The 19,220-nt window shown below is 43.8% G+C and overlaps 1 protein-coding gene across 1 annotated transcript in view; it reads left to right on the top strand.

The window, feature by feature from the left end:
• The first annotated feature begins 764 nt into the window (after positions 1 to 764).
• Positions 765 to 19,220, top strand: part of LOC149970086 (voltage-dependent calcium channel subunit alpha-2/delta-4-like) — a 188,100-nt gene continuing 169,644 nt past the window's right edge. The window contains exons 1-7 of the mRNA XM_090228740.1: positions 765 to 1,175; positions 1,332 to 1,410; positions 11,489 to 11,622; positions 16,147 to 16,224; positions 16,644 to 16,724; positions 16,879 to 17,040; positions 17,713 to 17,784. Of these exons, the coding sequence (XP_090084866.1) occupies positions 1,104 to 1,175; positions 1,332 to 1,410; positions 11,489 to 11,622; positions 16,147 to 16,224; positions 16,644 to 16,724; positions 16,879 to 17,040; positions 17,713 to 17,784 (678 nt within the window). The 5' untranslated portion in view covers positions 765 to 1,103. The remainder of the gene's footprint in view (positions 1,176 to 1,331; positions 1,411 to 11,488; positions 11,623 to 16,146; positions 16,225 to 16,643; positions 16,725 to 16,878; positions 17,041 to 17,712; positions 17,785 to 19,220) is intronic.

Here is a 19,220-nt window from a genome sequence, read left to right as displayed (position 1 = left end):
GTGTGTGTATGTGCGTGGCGCGTGTGTGTGTGTGGGTGGCGCGTGTGTCTGTGTGTGCGTGGCGCGCGTGTGTGTGTGTGGCGCGTGTGTGTGTGTGTGTGCGTGGCGCGCGTGTGTGTGCGTGGCGCATGTGTGTGTGTGCGTGGCGCGTGTGTGTATGTGCGTGGCGCGTGTGTGTGTGTGGGTGGCGCGTGTGTCTGTGTGTGCGTGGCGCGCGTGTATGTGCGTGGCGCGTGTGTGTGTGTGTGGCGCGTGTGTGTGTGTGTGGCGCGCGTGTGTGTGTGTGTCACAAACCGGCTCGAAGTTCGTAACAAAAAGGGACACAACGTGGCGATAAGGAATAACAAAATATATTTATTAACTGAAGACAACTACATACAACTAACAACGGTGTGTGTAGTCAGTAATCAGTCGTGTGAGGGAATGTTTACGTGCATAAATGTGATAATGAGGGGTGCTGGAAGGTGCCAAAGCAAACAAACGGCCACAAAAATGCCACAACCAAAATCTAACAATGTGTCTGCATGGAGTGAGTCTCCTCCATGAATGGGGAAGAGGTGTATTTATCCCGGGAGACACCCGGGCCCAGGTGTGTCTGTATGGAGAGAGTCTCCTCCATGACTGGGGAAGAGGTGTATTTATCCCGGGACACACCCAGGCCCAGGTGTGTCCCATGTCGCTGACGACCCTCCCGGCTCCGCCCACCGACATCCTAATAAGGAAAACAAGAGCAAAGAGAAAGAATACGGCAGACAGAGTGCGAGGGTCGTCACAATGTGTGTGTCTCTGTGTGTCTCTGTGTGTCTCTGTGTGTCTGTGTGTGTCTCTGTGTGTCTCTGTGTGTCTCTGTGTGTCTCTGTGTGTCTCTGTGTGTCTCTGTGTGTCTCTGCGTGTCTCTGTGTGTCCCTGTGTGTCTCTGTGTCTCTCTGTGTGTCTCTGTGTGTCTCTGTGTGTCTCTGTGTGTGTCTCTGTGTGTCTCTGTGTGTCTCCGTGTGTCTCCGTGTCTCTGTGTGTCTCTGTGTGTCTCTGTGTGTCTCTGTGTGTCTGTGTGTGTCCTCTAGGCTGCATCGTTGGGTCAGGGTAGTCTGTGTAACCAGGCCATCATGCTGATCACTGACGGAGCCATGGAGGATTATGAGGAAGTGTTTCAGGAGTTCAACTGGCCAGAACGCAGGGTAACCAACGTTACACACACGCACGCACACACGTGTCAGAAACCTCTTTCTCTTTTGGAGGGATTTTGAGACAAGGGAGGGATGACTAGGTGACACTAAGACATGGGAGGTATGACTAGGTGACACCAGGTGCTGAAAACAATTTGTCTTTTTCAGGTGCGTGTTTTTACTTACCTTATTGGTCGTGAGGTGACCTTCGCTGACACTGTGAAGTGGATTGCCTGCAACAATAAAGGTAATTCTCTAATGCGCCCCTACAACCCACTGTATAGCAGTAACCCTGTTCTACAACCCACTGTATAGCAGTAACCCTGTTCTACACCCCTACAACCCACTGTATAGCAGTAACCCTATTCTACACCCCTACAACCCACTGTATAGCAGTAACCCTGTTCTACAACCCACTGTATAGCAGTAACCCTGTTCTACAACCCCACTGTATAGCAGTAACCCTGTTCTACAACCCACTGTATAGCAGTAACCCTGTTCTACAACCCACTGTATAGCAGTAACCCTGTTCTACAACCCCACTGTATAGCAGTAACCCTGTTCTACAACCCACTGTATAGCAGTAACCCTGTTCTACAACCCACTGTATAGCAGTAACCCTGTTCTACAACCCACTGTATAGCAGTAACCCTGTTCTACAACCCCACTGTATAGCAGTAACCCTGTTCTACAACCCCACTGTATAGCAGTAACCCTGTTCTACAACCCCACTGTATAGCAGTAACCCTGTTCTACAACCCCACTGTATAGCAGTAACCCTGTTCTACAACCCCACTGTATAGCAGTAACCCTGTTCTACAACCCACTGTATAGCAGTAACCCTGTTCTACAACCCACTGTATAGCAGTAACCCTGTTCTACAACCCACGGTATAGCAGTAACCCTGTTCTACACCCCTACAACCCACTGTATAGCAGTAACCCTGTTCTACAACCCACTGTATAGCAGTAACCCTGTTCTACAACCCACTGTATAGCAGTAACCCTGTTCTACAACCCACTGTATAGCAGTAACCCTGTTCTACAACCCACTGTATAGCAGTAACCCTGTTCTACAACCCACTGTATAGCAGTAACCCTGTTCTACAACCCACTGTATAGCAGTAACCCTGTTCTACAACCCACTGTATGGCAGTAACCCTGTCCTACAACCCCACTGTATAGCAGTAACCCTGTTCTACAACCGACTGTATAGCAGTAACCCTGTTCTACAACCCACTGTATAGCAGTAACCCTGTTCTACAACCCCACTGTAAAGCAGTAACCCTGTTCTACAACCCACTGTATAGCAGTAACCCTGTTCTACAACCCACTGTATGGCAGTAACCCTGTTCTACAACCCCACTGTATAGCAGTAACCCTGTTCTACAACCGACTGTATAGCAGTAACCCTGTTCTACAACCCACTGTATAGCAGTAACCCTGTTCTACAACCCCACTGTATAGCAGTAACCCTGTTCTACAACCGACTGTATAGCAGTAACCCTGTTCTACAACCCACTGTATAGCAGTAACCCTGTTCTACAACCGACTGTATAGCAGTAACCCTGTTCTACAACCCACTGTATAGCAGTAACCCTGTTCTACAACCCACTGTATAGCAGTAACCCTGTTCTACAACCCCACTGTATAGCAGTAACCCTGTTCTACAACCTACTGTATAGCAGTAACCCTGTTCTACAACCCACTGTATAGCAGTAACCCTGTTCTACAACCCACTGTATAGCAGTAACCCTGTTCTACAACCCCACTGTATAGCAGTAACCCTGTTCTACAACCCACTGTATAGCAGTAACCCTGTTCTACAACCCACTGTGTAGCAGTAACCCTGTTCTACAACCCCACTGTATAGCAGTAACCCTGTTCTACAACCGACTGTATAGCAGTAACCCTGTTCTACAACCCACTGTATAGCAGTAACCCTGTTCTACAACCCACTGTATAGCAGTAACCCTGTTCTACAACCCACTGTATAGCAGTAACCCTGTTCTACACCCCTACAACCCACTGTATAGCAGTAACCCTGTTCTACAACCCACTGTATAGCAGTAACCCTGTTCTACAACCCTACAACCCACTGTATAGCAGTAACCCTGTTCTACAACCTACTGTATAGCAGTAACCCTGTTCTACAACCCACTGTATAGCAGTAACCCTGTTCTACAACCCACTGTATAGCAGTAACCCTGTTCTACACCCCTACAACCCCCTGTACAGCAGTAACCATGTTCTACAACCCACTGTATAGCAGTAACCCTGTTCTACAACCCACTGTATAGCAGTAACCCTGTTCTACAACCCACTGTATAGCAGTAACCCTGTTCTACAACCCACTGTATAGCAGTAACCCTGTTCTACAACCCACTGTATAGCAGTAACCCTGTTCTACAACCTACTGTATAGCAGTAACCCTGTTCTACAACCCACTGTATAGCAGTAACCCTGTTCTACAACCTACTGTATAGCAGTAACCCTGTTCTACAACCCCACTGTATAGCAGTAACCCTGTTCTACACCCCTACAACCCACTGTATAGCAGTAACCCTGTTCTACACCCCTACAACCCACTGTATAGCAGTAACCCTGTTCTACAACCCACTGTATAGCAGTAACCCTGTTCTACAACCCACTGTATAGCAGTAACCCTGTTCTACACCCCTACAACCCACTGTATATCAGTAACCCTGTTCTACACCCCTACAACCCACTGTATATCAGTAACCCTGTTCTACACCCCTACAACCCACTGTATAGCAGTAACCCTGTTCTACAACCCACTGTATAGCAGTAACCCTGTTCTACACCCCTACAACCCACTGTATATCAGTAACCCTGTTCTACACCCCTACAACCCACTGTATATCAGTAACCCTGTTCTACACCCCTACAACCCACTGTATATCAGTAACCCTGTTCTACACCCCTACAACCCACTGTATAGCAGTAACCCTGTTCTACAACCCACTGTATAGCAGTAACCCTGTTCTACAACCCACTGTATAGCAGTAACCCTGTTCTACAACCCACTGTATAGCAGTAACCCTGTTCTACAACCCACTGTATAGCAGTAACCCTGTTCTACAACCTTACTGTATAGCAGTAACCCTGTTCTACACCCCTACAACCCACTGTATAGCAGTAACCCTGTTCTACAACCTACTGTATAGCAGTAACCCTGTTCTACAACCCTACAACCCACTGTATAGCAGTAACACTGTTCTACAACCCACTGTATAGCAGTAACCCTGTTCTACAACCCACTGTATAGCAGTAACCCTGTTCTACAACCTTACTGTATAGCAGTAACCCTGTTCTACACCCCTACAACCCACTGTATAGCAGTAACCCTGTTCTACAACCCACTGTATAGCAGTAACCCTGTTCTACAACCCACTGTATAGCAGTAACACTGTTCTGCAGGTCTGTTTGCAGCGCTGCATCTTCTGTGACCCCTCATCCTGACCCAGTAAATTATGACCCCTCATCCTGACCCAGTAAAATATGACCCCTCATCCTGACCCAGTAAATTATGACCCCTCATCCTGACCCAGTAATATATGACCCCTCATCCTGACCCAGTAAAATATGACCCCTCATCCTGACCCAGTAAATTATGACCCCTCATCCTGACCCAGTAAAATATGACCCCTCATCCTGACCCAGTAAAATATGACCCCTCATCCTGACCCAGTAAAATATGACCCCTCATCCTGACCCAGTAAAATATGACCCCTCATCCTGACCCAGTAGAACATAACCCCTCATCCTGACCCAGTAAAATATGACCCCTCATCCTGACCCAGTAAAATATGACCCCTCATCCTGACCCAGTAAAATATGACCCCTCATCCTGACCCAGTAAAATATGACCCCTCATCCTGACCCAGTAGAACATAACCCCTCATCCTGACCCAGTAAATTATGACCCCTCATCCTGACCCAGTAGAATATGACCCCTCATCCTGACCCAGTAAAATATGACCCCTCATCCTGACCCAGTCAAACATGACCCCTCATCCTGACCCAGTAGAACATGACCCCTCATCCTGACCCAGTAAAATATGACCCCTCATCCTGACCCAGTCAAATATGACCCCTCATCCTGACCCAGTAGAACATGACCCCTCATCCTGACCCAGTAGAACATAACCCCTCATCCTGACCCAGTCAAATATGGCCCCTCATCCTGACCCAGTAGAACGTAACCCCTCATCCTGACCCAGTAGAACATGACCCCTCATCCTGACCCAGTCAAATATGACCCCTCATCTTGACCCAGTAGAATATGACCCCTCATCCTGACCCAGGTAAATATGACCCCTCATCCTGACCCAGTAGAACATAACCCCTCATCCTGACCCAGTAGAACATGACCCCTCATCCTGACCCAGTCAAATATGACCCCTCATCTTGACCCAGTCGAATATGACCCCTCATCCTGACCCAGGTAAATATGACCCCTCATCCTGACCCAGTAGAACATGACCCCTCATCCTGACCCAGTCAAATATGACCCCTCATCTTGACCCAGTAGAATATGACCCCTCATCCTGACCCAGGTAAATATGACCCCTCATCCTGACCCAGTCAAATATGACCCCTCATCCTGACCCAGTCAAATATGACCCCTCATCCTGACCCAGTCAAATATGACCCCTCATCCTGACCCAGTCAAATGTGCTCTATATGAATAGACAGTAATCAGTCTTAATCGACATCCATAGCAACACAGTCCTCCCATCTGTATGTAGTGAGACATAGTAACACAGTCCTCCCATCTGTATGTAATGAGACATAGTAACACAGTCCTCCCATCTGTATGTAATGAGACATAGTAACACAGCCCTCCCATCTGTATGTAATGAGACATAGTAACACAGTCCCCCCATCTGTATAATCACTGTATGTAATGAGACATAGTAACACAGTCCTCCCATCTGTATGTAATGAGACATAGTAACACAGCCCTCCCATCTGTATATAGTGAGACATAGTAACACAGTCCTCCCATCTGTATGTAGTGAGACATAGTAACACAGTCCTCCCATCTGTATGTAGTGAGACATAGTAACACAGTCCTCCCATCTGTATAATCACTGTATGTAGTGAGACATAGTAACACAGTCCTCCCATCTGTATAATCACTGTATGTAGTGAGACATTGTAACACAGTCCTCCCATCTGTATAATCACTGTATGTAGTGAGACATAGTAACACAGTCCTCCCATCTGTATGTAGTGAGACATAGTAAAACAGTCCTCCCATCTGTATAATCACTGTATGTAGTGAGACATCGTTACACCATCCTCCCATCTGTATAATCACTGTATGTAATGAGACATAGTAACACAGTCCTCCCATCTGTATAATCACTGTATGTAGTGAGACATAGTTACACAGTCCTCCCATCTGTATAATCACTGTATGTAATGAAACATAGTAACACAGTCCTCCCATCTGTATAATCACTGTATGTCGTGAGACATCGTTACACAGTCCTCCCATCTGTATGTAGTGAGACATAGTAACACAGTCCTCCCATCTGTATGTAGTGAGACATAGTAACACAGTCCTCCCATCTGTATGTAGTGAGACATAGTAAAACAGCCCTCCCATCTGTATAATCACTGTATGTAGTGAGACATCGTTACACCATCCTCCCATCTGTATAATCACTGTATGTAGTGAGACATCGTTACACAGCCCTCCCATCTGTATAATCAATGTATGTAGTGAGACATAGTAACACAGTCCTCCCATCTGTATGTAGTGAGACATAGTTACACAGTCCTCCCATCTGTATAATCACTGTATGTAATGAGACATAGTAACACAGTCCTCCCATCTGTATGTAGTGAGACATAGTAACACAGTCCTCCCATCTGTATGTAGTGAGACATAGTAACACAGTCCTCCCATCTGTATGTAGTGAGACATAGTAACACAGTCCTCCCATCTGTATGTAGTGAGACATAGTAACACAGTCCTCCCATCTGTATGTAGTGAGACATAGTAACACAGTTCTCCCATCTGTATGTAGTGAGACATAGTAACACAGTCCTCCCATCTGTATAATCACTATATGTAGTGAGACATAGTAACACAGTCCTCCCATCTGTATAATCACTGTATGTAGTGAGACATCGTTACACAGTCCTCCCATCTGTATAATCAATGTATGTAGTGAGACATAGTAACACAGTCCCCCCATCTGTATGTAGTGAGACATAGTTACACAGTCCTCCCATCTGTATAATCACTGCATGTAGTGAGACATAGTAACACAGTCCTCCCATCTGTATGATCACTGTATGTAGTGAGACATAGTTACACAGTCCTCCCATCTGTATAATCACTGTATGTAGTGAGACATAGTAAAACAGTCCTCCCATCTGTATGTAGTGAGACATAGTTACACAGTCCTCCCATCTGTATAATCACTGTATGTAGTGAGACATTGTAACACAGTCCTCCCATCTGTATAATCACTGTATGTAGTGAGACATAGTAACACAGTCCTCCCATCTGTATGTAGTGAGACATAGTAAAACAGTCCTCCCATCTGTATAATCACTGTATGTAGTGAGACATCGTTACACCATCCTCCCATCTGTATAATCACTGTATGTAATGAGACATAGTAACACAGTCCTCCCATCTGTATAATCACTGTATGTAGTGAGACATAGTTACACAGTCCTCCCATCTGTATAATCACTGTATGTAATGAGACATAGTAACACAGTCCTCCCATCTGTATAATCACTGTATGTAGTGAGACATAGTAACACAGTCCTCCCATCTGTATGTAGTGAGACATAGTAAAACAGTCCTCCCATCTGTATAATCACTGTATGTAGTGAGACATCGTTACACAGTCCTCCCATCTGTATAATCAATGTATGTAGTGAGACATAGTAACACAGTCCCCCCATCTATATGTAGTGAGACATAGTTACACAGTCCTCCCATCTGTATAATCACTGTATGTAATGAGACATAGTAACACAGTCATCCCATCTGTATGTAGTGAGACATAGTAACACAGTCCTCCCATCTGTATGTAGTGAGACATAGTAACACAGTCCTCCCATCTGTATGGAGTGAGACATAGTGACACAGTCCTCCCATCTGTATGTAGTGAGACATAGTAACACAGTCCTCCCATCTGTATGTAGTGAGACATAGTAACACAGTCCTCCCATCTGTATGTAGTGAGACATAGTAACACAGTCGTCCCATCTGTATGTAATGAGACATAGTAACACAGTCCTCCCATCTGTATAATCACTGTATGTAGTGAGACATAGTTACACAGTCCTCCCATCTGTATAATCACTGTATGTAGTGAGACATAGTAACACAGTCCTCCCATCTGTATGTAGTGAGACATAGTAACACAGTCCTCCCATCTGTATAATCACTATATGTAGTGAGACATAGTAACACAGTCCTCCCATCTGTATAATCACTGTATGTAGTGAGACATAGTTACACAGTCCTCCCATCTGTATAATCAATGTATGTAGTGAGACATAGTTACACAGTCCCCCCATCTGTATGTAGTGAGACATAGTTACACAGTCCTCCCATCTGTATAATCACTGCATGTAGTGAGACATAGTAACACAGTCCTCCCATCTGTATGATCACTGTATGTAGTGAGACATAGTTACACAGTCCTCCCATCTGTATAATCACTGTATGTAGTGAGACATAGTAAAACAGTCCTCCCATCTGTATAATCACTGTATGTAGTGAGACATAGTAACACAGTCCTCCCATCTGTATGTAGTGAGACATAGTAAAACAGTCCTCCCATCTGTATAATCACTGTATGTAGTGAGACATAGTAAAACAGTCCTCCCATCTGTATGTAGTGAGACATAGTTACACAGTCCTCCCATCTGTATAATCACTGTATGTAGTGAGACATAGTAACACAGTCCTCCCATCTGTATAATCACTGTATGTAGTGAGACATAGTAACACAGTCCTCCCATCTGTATGTAGTGAGACATAGTAAAACAGTCCTCCCATCTGTATAATCACTGTATGTAGTGAGACATCGTTACACCATCCTCCCATCTGTATAATCACTGTATTTAATGAGACATAGTAACACAGTCCCCCCATCTGTATGTAGTGAGACATAGTTACACAGTCCTCCCATCTGTATAATCACTGCATGTAGTGAGACATAGTAACACAGTCCTCCCATCTGTATGATCACTGTATGTAGTGAGACATAGTTACACAGTCCTCCCATCTGTATAATCACTGTATGTAGTGAGACATAGTAAAACAGTCCTCCCATCTGTATGTAGTGAGACATAGTTACACAGTCCTCCCATCTGTATAATCACTGTATGTAGTGAGACATAGTAACACAGTCTTCCCATCTGTATGTAGTGAGACATAGTAAAACAGTCCTCCCATCTGTATAATCACTGTATGTAGTGAGACATAGTAAAACAGTCCTCCCATCTGTATAATCACTGTATGTAGTGAGACATAGTAACACAGTCTTCCCATCTGTATAATCACTGTATGTAGTGAGACATAGTAACACAGTCCTCCCATCTGTATGTAGTGAGACATAGTAAAACAGTCCTCCCATCTGTATAATCACTGTATGTAGTGAGACATCGTTACACAGTCCTCCCATCTGTATAATCAATGTATGTAGTGAGACATAGTAACACAGTCCCCCCATCTATATGTAGTGAGACATAGTTACACAGTCCTCCCATCTGTATAATCACTGTATGTAATGAGACATAGTAACACAGTCCTCCCATCTGTATAATCACTGTATGTAGTGAGACATAGTTACACAGTCCTCCCATCTGTATAATCACTGTATGTAATGAGACATAGTAACACAGTCTTCCCATCTGTATAATCACTGTATGTAGTGAGACATAGTAACACAGTCCTCCCATCTGTATGTAGTGAGACATAGTAAAACAGTCCTCCCATCTGTATAATCACTGTATGTAGTGAGACATCGTTACACAGTCCTCCCATCTGTATAATCAATGTATGTAGTGAGACATAGTAACACAGTCCCCCCATCTATATGTAGTGAGACATAGTTACACAGTCCTCCCATCTGTATAATCACTGTATGTAATGAGACATAGTAACACAGTCCTCCCATCTGTATGTAGTGAGACATAGTAACACAGTCCTCCCATCTGTATGTAGTGAGACATAGTAACACAGTCCTCCCATCTGTATGTAGTGAGACATAGTAACACAGTCCTCCTATCTGTATGTAGTGAGACATAGTAACACAGTCCTCCCATCTGTATGTAGTGAGACATAGTAACACAGTCCTCCCATCTGTATGTAGTGAGACATAGTAACACAGTCCTCCCATCTGTATGTAATGAGACATAGTAACACAGTCCTCCCATCTGTATAATCACTGTATGTAGTGAGACATAGTAACACAGTCCTCCCATCTGTATGTAGTGAGACATAGTAACACAGTCCTCCCATCTGTATAATCACTATATGTAGTGAGACATAGTAACACAGTCCTCCCATCTGTATAATCACTATATGTAGTGAGACATAGTAACACAGTCCTCCCATCTGTATAATCACTATATGTAGTGAGACATAGTTACACAGTCCTCCCATCTGTATAATCACTGTATGTAGTGAGACATCGTTACACAGTCCTCCCATCTGTATAATCACTGTATGTAATGAGACATAGTAACACAGTCTTCCCATCTGTATAATCACTGTATGTAGTGCGACATAGTAACACAGTCCTTCACTCTTCAATCCCAATGACTGGGGCAGGAGGGCTTAATGGAGTGTTGTTATAACTGGTTTATCCCCTGTAAGCCTGAACACCAGCCTACCCTGTACAACACAACACTGTCTGAATCCTTTTCATTATGTGACTGCTGAGAATCTACACTCAGTCTGAATACTCCACCAATACCACAGTGATAGATCATTAATCCTGTGTGTGCGGTAGAGAGAGAGATTACTGCTGTGTTTGCATACTCTGGGCTGGAAAAAGAGAGAGAATAAATGGTCAGGATTAGCTGTGCTAATAGCTGTGCTGCCCTCCTGTGGACGGTGAGGATAATGCACCCCACTAATAATCATCTTAACATGTGGACTGAGCTCAACACAAACACTCACTTATCACTGTCAATTATACCCCAAAGCCCATCTGCTAATGCAGTTTTGTGTGTGTGTGTGTGTGTGTGTGTGTGTGTGTGTGTGTGTGTGTGTGTGTGTATTGTCATATACCCTGGATACCTTGTCCCATACAGGTTACTACACACACGTCTCCACGCTGGCCGATGTTCAGGAGAACGTCATGGAGTACCTTCACGTTCTGAGTCGACCAATGGTCATCAACCATGATCATGACATCATCTGGACAGAGGCTTACATGGACAGTGCGGTGAGATTCTCTCTCTCCTCTCTCTTTTTTTCTGTCCGTCTCTGCCTCTCTCTCTCTTTGTCTGTCTCTCTCTCTTTCTGACCCTCACAGTGTCTCGCATTCTGTCTCTCTCCCGGTCTCTCTCTCTGTATCTCATTCTGATCTGTTTCTCTGTTTGTCTTCATCTGTATTGTTTTATCTTATGTCTCCATTTCCATGTCTTCTATTCTGTTGTTTGTCTGTTCTCTCCTTCTCATCTGTGTCTTGTTCTCTCTCTCTCTCTGTCTCTCTCTCTCTCTCTGTCTCTCTCTCTCTCTCTCTCTCTCTCTCTCTCTCTCTTTCGCTCTCTTTCTCTCTGTCTCACTCATTCACTCACTCACTCACTCACTCACTCACTCACTCACTCACTCACTCACTCACTCACTCACTCACTCACTCACTCACTCCCTCCCTCCCTCCCTCACTCCGCCAGCTGCCCAACACAGCAGAGGTAAAGTCTGGGCTCTGTCTAACCCTTTAGAGATCTTTAGTAAAGGTTCCATAGAAAGTGTTCACTAGCTCCTCAGCTTTTCACATGTAGCTGTTAGAAAATAGCTGCTAGTTCGGTCCAGGAAACAGTTGTATTATAGAACTAGATCATGTTGGAGCTCTCCATTTCATTGTACTGTGTACTCTACGCTGTAAACTTGGATTGGCTAGATGTGTTTATAGTGTCAGACACTAACTAGTCTTCCTCTGTACCTGACAGTAGATGTGTTTATAGTGTCAGACACTAACTAGTCTTCCTCTGTACCTGACAGTAGATGTGTTTATAGTGTCAGACACTAGTCTTCCTCTGTACCTGACAGTAGATGTGTTTATAGTGTCAGACACTAACTAGTCTTCCTCTGTACCTGACAGTAGATGTGTTTATAGTGTCAGACACTAGTCTTCCTCTGTATCTGACAGTAGATGTGTTTATAGTGTCAGACACTAGTCTTCCTCTGTACCTGACAGTAGATGTGTTTATAGTGTCAGACACTAGTCTTCCTCTGTACCTGACAGTAGATGTGTTTATAGTGTCAGACACTAGTCTTCCTCTGTACCTGACAGTAGATGTGTTTATAGTGTCAGACACTAGTCTCCCTCTGTACCTGACAGTAGATGTGTTTATAGTGTCAGACACTAGTCTTCCTCTGTACCTGACAGTAGATGTGTTTATAGTGTCAGACACTAACTAGTCTTCCTCTGTACCTGACAGTAGATGTGTTTATAGTGTCAGACACTAGTCTTCCTCTGTACCTGACAGTAGATGTGTCTATAGTGTCAGACACTAGTCTTCCTCTGTACCTGACAGTAGATGTGTTTATAGTGTCAGACACTAGTCTTCCTCTGTACCTGACAGTAGATGTGTTTATAGTGTCAGACACTAACTAGTCTTCCTCTGTACCTGACAGTAGATGTGTTTATAGTGTCAGACACTAACTAGTCTTCCTCTGTACCTGACAGTAGATGTGTTTATAGTGTCAGACACTAACTAGTCTTCCTCTGTACCTGACAGTAGATGTGTTTATAGTGTCAGACACTAACTAGTCTTCCTCTGTACCTGACAGTAGATGTGTTTATAGTGTCAGACAGTAGTCTTCCTCTGTACCTGACAGTAGATGTGTTTATAGTGTCAGACACTAACTAGTCTTCCTCTGTACCTGACAGTAGATGTGTTTATAGTGTCAGACACTAGTCTTCCTCTGTACCTGACAGTAGATGTGTGTATAGTGTCAGACACTAGTCTTCCTCTGTACCTGACAGTAGATGTGTGTATAGTGTCAGACACTAGTCTTCCTCTGTACCTGACAGTAGATGTGTTTATAGTGTCAGACACTAGTCTTCCTCTGTACCTGACAGTAGATGTGTTTATAGTGTCAGACACTAGTCTTCCTCTGTACCTGACAGTAGATGTGTTTATAGTGTCAGACACTAACTAGTCTTCCTCTGTACCTGACAGTAGATGTGTTTATAGTGTCAGACACTAACTAGTCTTCCTCTGTACCTGACAGTAGATGTGTTTATAGTGTCAGACACTAACTAGTCTTCCTCTGTACCTGACAGTAGATGTGTGTATAGTGTCAGACACTAACTAGTCTTCCTCTGTACCTGACAGTAGATGTGTTTATAGTGTCAGACACTAACTAGTCTTCCTCTGTACCTGACAGTAGATGTGTTTATAGTGTCAGACACTAGTCTTCCTCTGTACCTGACAGTAGATGTGTTTATAGTGTCAGACACTAACTAGTCTTCCTCTGTACCTGACAGTAGATGTGTTTATAGTGTCAGACACTAACTAGTCTTCCTCTGTACCTGACAGTAGATGTGTTTATAGTGTCAGACACTAACTAGTCTTCCTCTGTACCTGACAGTAGATGTGTTTATAGTGTCAGACACTAGTCTTCCTCTGTACCTGACAGTAGATGTGTTTATAGTGTCAGACACTAACTAGTCTTCCTCTGTACCTGACAGTAGATGTGTTTATAGTGTCAGACACTAACTAGTCTTCCTCTGTACCTGACAGTAGATGTGTTTATAGTGTCAGACACTAGTCTTCCTCTGTACCTGACAGTAGATGTGTCTATAGTGTCAGACACTAGTCTTCCTCTGTACCTGACAGTAGATGTGTGTATAGTGTCAGACACTAGTCTTCCTCTGTACCTGACAGTAGATGTGTTTATAGTGTCAGACACTAGTCTTCCTCTGTACCTGACAGTAGATGTGTTTATAGTGTCAGACACTAGTCTTCCTCTGTACCTGACAGTAGATGTGTTTATAGTGTCAGACACTAACTAGTCTTCATCTGTACCTGACAGTAGATGTGTTTATAGTGTCAGACACTAGTCTTCCTCTGTACCTGACAGTAGATGTGTTTATAGTGTCAGACACTAACTAGTCTTCATCTGTACCTGACAGTAGATGTGTTTATAGTGTCAGACACTAACTAGTCTTCCTCTGTACCTGACAGTAGATGTGTTTATAGTGTCAGACACTAACTAGTCTTCATCTGTACCTGACAGTAGATGTGTTTATAGTGTCAGACACTAACTAGTCTTCCTCTGTACCTGACAGTAGATGTGTTTATAGTGTCAGACACTAACTAGTCTTCCTCTGTACCTGACATTAGATGTGTTTATAGTGTCAGACACTAACTAGTCTTCCTCTGTACCTGACAGTAGATGTGTTTATAGTGTCAGACACTAACTAGTCTTCCTCTGTACCTGACATTAGATGTGTTTATAGTGTCAGACACTAACTAGTCTTCCTCTGTACCTGACAGTAGATGTGTTTATAGTGTCAGACACTAACTAGTCTTCCTCTGTACCTGACAGTAGATGTGTTTATAGTGTCAGACACTAACTAGTCTTCATCTGTACCTGACAGTAGATGTGTTTATAGTGTCAGACACTAACTAGTCTTCCTCTGTACCTGACAGTAGATGTGTTTATAGTGTCAGACACTAACTAGTCTTCCTCTGTACCTGACAGTAGATGTGTTTATAGTGTCAGACACTAACTAGTCTTCCTCTTTACCTGACAGTAGATGTGTTTATAGTGTCAGACACTAACTAGTCTTCCTCTGTACCTGACAGTAGATGTGTTTATAGTGTCAGACACTAACTAGTCTTCCTCTGTACCTGACAGTAGATGTGTTTATAGTGTCAGACACTAACTAGTCTTCCTCTGTACCTGACAGTAGATGTGTTTATAGTGTCAGACACTAACTAGTCTTCCTCTGTACCTGACAGTAGATGTGTTTATAGTGTCAGACACTAACTAGTCTTCCTCTGTACCTGACAGTAGATGTGTTTATAGTGTCAGACACTAACTAGTCTTCCTCTGTACCTGACAGTAGATGTGTTTATAGTGTCAGACACTAACTAGTCTTCCTCTGTACCTGATAGTAGATGTGTTTATAGTGTCAGACACTAACTAGTCTTCCTCTGTACCTGACAGTAGATGTGTTTATAGTGTCAGACACTAGTCTTCCTCTGTACCTGACAGTAGATGTGTTTATAGTGTCAGACACTAACTAGTCTTCCTCTGTACCTGACAGTAGATGTGTTTATAGTGTCAGACACTAACTAGTCTTCCTCTGTACCTGACAGTAGATGTGTTTATAGTGTCAGACACTAACTAGTCTTCCTCTGTACCTGACAGTAGATGTGTTTATAGTGTCAGACACTAACTAGTCTTCCTCTGTACCTGACAGTAGATGTGTTTATAGTGTCAGACACTAGTCTTCCTCTGTACCTGACAGTAGATGTGTTTATAGTGTCAGACACCAACTAGTCTTCCTCTGTACCTGACAGTAGATGTGTTTATAGTGTCAGACACTAACTAGTCTTCCTCTGTACCTGACAGTAGATGTGTTTATAGTGTCAGACACTAGTCTTCCTCTGTACCTGACAGTAGATGTGTTTATAGTGTCAGACACTAGTCTTCCTCTGTACCTGACAGTAGATGTGTTTATAGTTTCCCAGTGGTATCAGACACTAACTGTGTTCCTGTTCCTTCCCAGCTGTTCAACACACAGGCTCAGAGCCTGCTCCTCATGACCTCTGTGGCCATGCCTGTGTTCAGCAAGAAGAAGGAGACGGTGAGTGGGGGTCTGGGCTGAGTCCCATAGGGCTCTGGTCAAAAGTAGTCCACTATATAGGTAATAGGGCTCTGGTCTAAAGTAGTGCACTATATGGAGAATAGGGCTCTGGTCAAAAGTAGTCCACTATATAGGGAATAGGGCTCTGGTCTAAAGTAGTGCACTATATAGTAAATAGGGCTCTGGTCTAAAGTAGTGCACTATATAGTAAATAGGGCTCTGGTCTAAAGTAGTGCACTATATAGTAAATAGGGCTCTGGTCTAAAGTAGTGCACTATATAGGGAATAGGGTTCCGTTTGGGACGCATGCCCTACAGTGGAGCTAAATCAACAACGCAATTAATGACAGGCCAGGGCTGAGTCATGGTACTGTAGGCTAATGGACCCATCCTTGTCTCTCTCTGTCTTTCTGCATCCAGCTGTCTCATGGTATTCTGCTGGGGGTGGTGGGGACTGATGTTCCTCTGAGAGAACTGATGAGGCTGGCTCCTAGATACAAGGTACCAACAACCCTTCATCTCTTAGAACAACACGTTCCTGTCGTCTTTGATGTCCTTCTACAGAGCTGTCTGCTCTGTACTGCACCTTAACGACTGTCTGACCTCTCTGACCCCTCTTTCATGAGATCCATGTCTCCATGTGTGTCTCCGATAGCTGGGTGTCCATGGTTACGCCTTCCTCAACACCAACAACGGTTATATCCTCGCCCACCCTGCCCTCCGACCCCTGTATAAGGAGGGAAAGAAGCTGAAGCCAAAACCCAACTACAACAGTGTTGATCTGGCTGAGGTGGAGTGGGAGGACACGGATGAGACGGTGAGTAATCACACACACACACACACACACACGCGCACGCACGCACGCACGCACGCACACACGCACATACACATACACATACACACACAAGCACAGGCATAAAAGCACACACAAACACACACAGGCACACGCAAACATAAACACACACACAAGCACACGCACACAGGCATGAAGGCACACGCACACAGACACACACACACACAAGCACACGCACACAGGCATGAAGGCACACACACACACACACACACACACACACACACACACACACACACATACACACACAGGCACACGCACACAGGCACACACACACACTCACAAATACACACTCAGGCACACACTCACAAATACACACTCAGGCACACACACACACACTCACAAATACACACTCAGGCACACACACACAGACACACACATACACACACACACACAAGCACACACACACAGGCATAAAGGCACACACACACACACACACACACACACACACACACACACACACACACACAGAACATACACACACACACACACACACACACACACACACACACACACACACACACACACAGAACATACACACACACACACACACACACACACACACACACATTCACACTTTTCTTATTCACAGCCACAGAAGACCGTCTCTGATTGTGGCCGTGTGTATTTTCCTTCCAGTTGAGGACTGCCATGGTAAAAGGAGAGACAGGTACTCTGTCCTTAGACGTCAGAGCCACTGTAGAGAAAGGGGTAAGTTATTATTAACACAGCAGTAGACCCAGTACAATATAACATTACATAGTTATTAACACAGCATAGTTATTAACACAGCATAGTTATTATTAACACAGCAGTAGACCCAGTACAAAGTTACATTACATAGTTATTAACACAGCAGTAGTCCCAGTACAAGGTGACATTACATAGTTATTAACACAGCAGTAGTCCCAGTACAAGGTGACATTACATAGTTATTAACACAGCAGTAGTCCCAGTACAAGGTGACATTACATAGTTATTATTCACACAGCAGTAGTCCCAGTACAAGGTGACATTACATAGTTATTCACACAGCAGTAGTCCCAGTACAAGGTGACATTACATAGTTATTAACACAGCAGTAGTCCCAGTACAAGGTGACATTACATAGTTATTAACACAGCAGTAGTCCCAGTACAAGGTGACATTACATAGTTATTATTCACACAGCAGTAGTCCCAGTACAAGGTGACATTACATAGTTATTCACACAGCAGTAGACCCAGTACAAGGTGACATTACATAGTTATTAACACAGCAGTAGTCCCAGTACAAGGTGGCATTACATAGTTATTAACACAGCATAGTTATTATTAACACAGCAGTAGTCCCAGTACAAGGTGACATTACATAGTTATTAACACAGCAGTAGTCCCAGTACAAGGTGACATTACATAGTTATTAACACAGCAGTAGTCCCAGTACAAGGTGACATTACATAGTTATTAACACAGCAGTAGTCCCAGTACAAGGTGACATTACATAGTTATTAACACAGCAGTAGTCCCAGTACAAGGTGACATTACATAGTTATTAACACAGCAGTAGTCCCAGTACAAGGTGACATTACATAGTTATTAACACAGCAGTAGTCCCAGTACAAGGTGACATTACATAGTTATTAACACAGCAGTAGTCCCAGTACAAGGTGACATTACATAGTTATTAACACAGCAGTAGTCCCAGTACAAGGTGGCATTACATAGTTATTAACACAGCAGTAGTCCCAGTACAAGGTGACATTACATAGTTATTAACACAGCAGTAGACCCAGTACAAGGTGACATTACATAGTTATTAACACAGCAGTAGCCCCAGTACAAGGTGACATTACATAGTTATTAACACAGCAGTAGTCCCAGTACAAGGTGACATTACATAGTTATTAACACAGCAGTAGTCCCAGTACAAGGTGACATTACATAGTTATTAACACAGCAGTAGTCCCAGTACAAGGTGGCATTACATAGTTATTAACACAGCAGTAGCCCCAGTACAAGGTGACATTACATAGTTATTAACACAGCAGTAGTCCCAGTACAAGGTGACATTACATAGTTATTAACACAGCAGTAGTCCTAGTACAAGGTGGCATTACATAGTTATTATTAACACAGCAGTAGTCCCAGTACAAGGTGACATTACAT

The sequence above is a fragment of the Oncorhynchus mykiss genome, unplaced genomic scaffold, assembly GCF_057628025.1.
Source record: "Oncorhynchus mykiss isolate SJ-2025 unplaced genomic scaffold, ASM5762802v1 scaffold96, whole genome shotgun sequence".
In the NCBI taxonomy this organism is placed as follows: Eukaryota; Metazoa; Chordata; class Actinopteri; order Salmoniformes; family Salmonidae; genus Oncorhynchus; species Oncorhynchus mykiss.
Note: the sequence above shows the minus strand (reverse complement) of the source record. Positions and strands in the feature narration are given on the sequence as shown.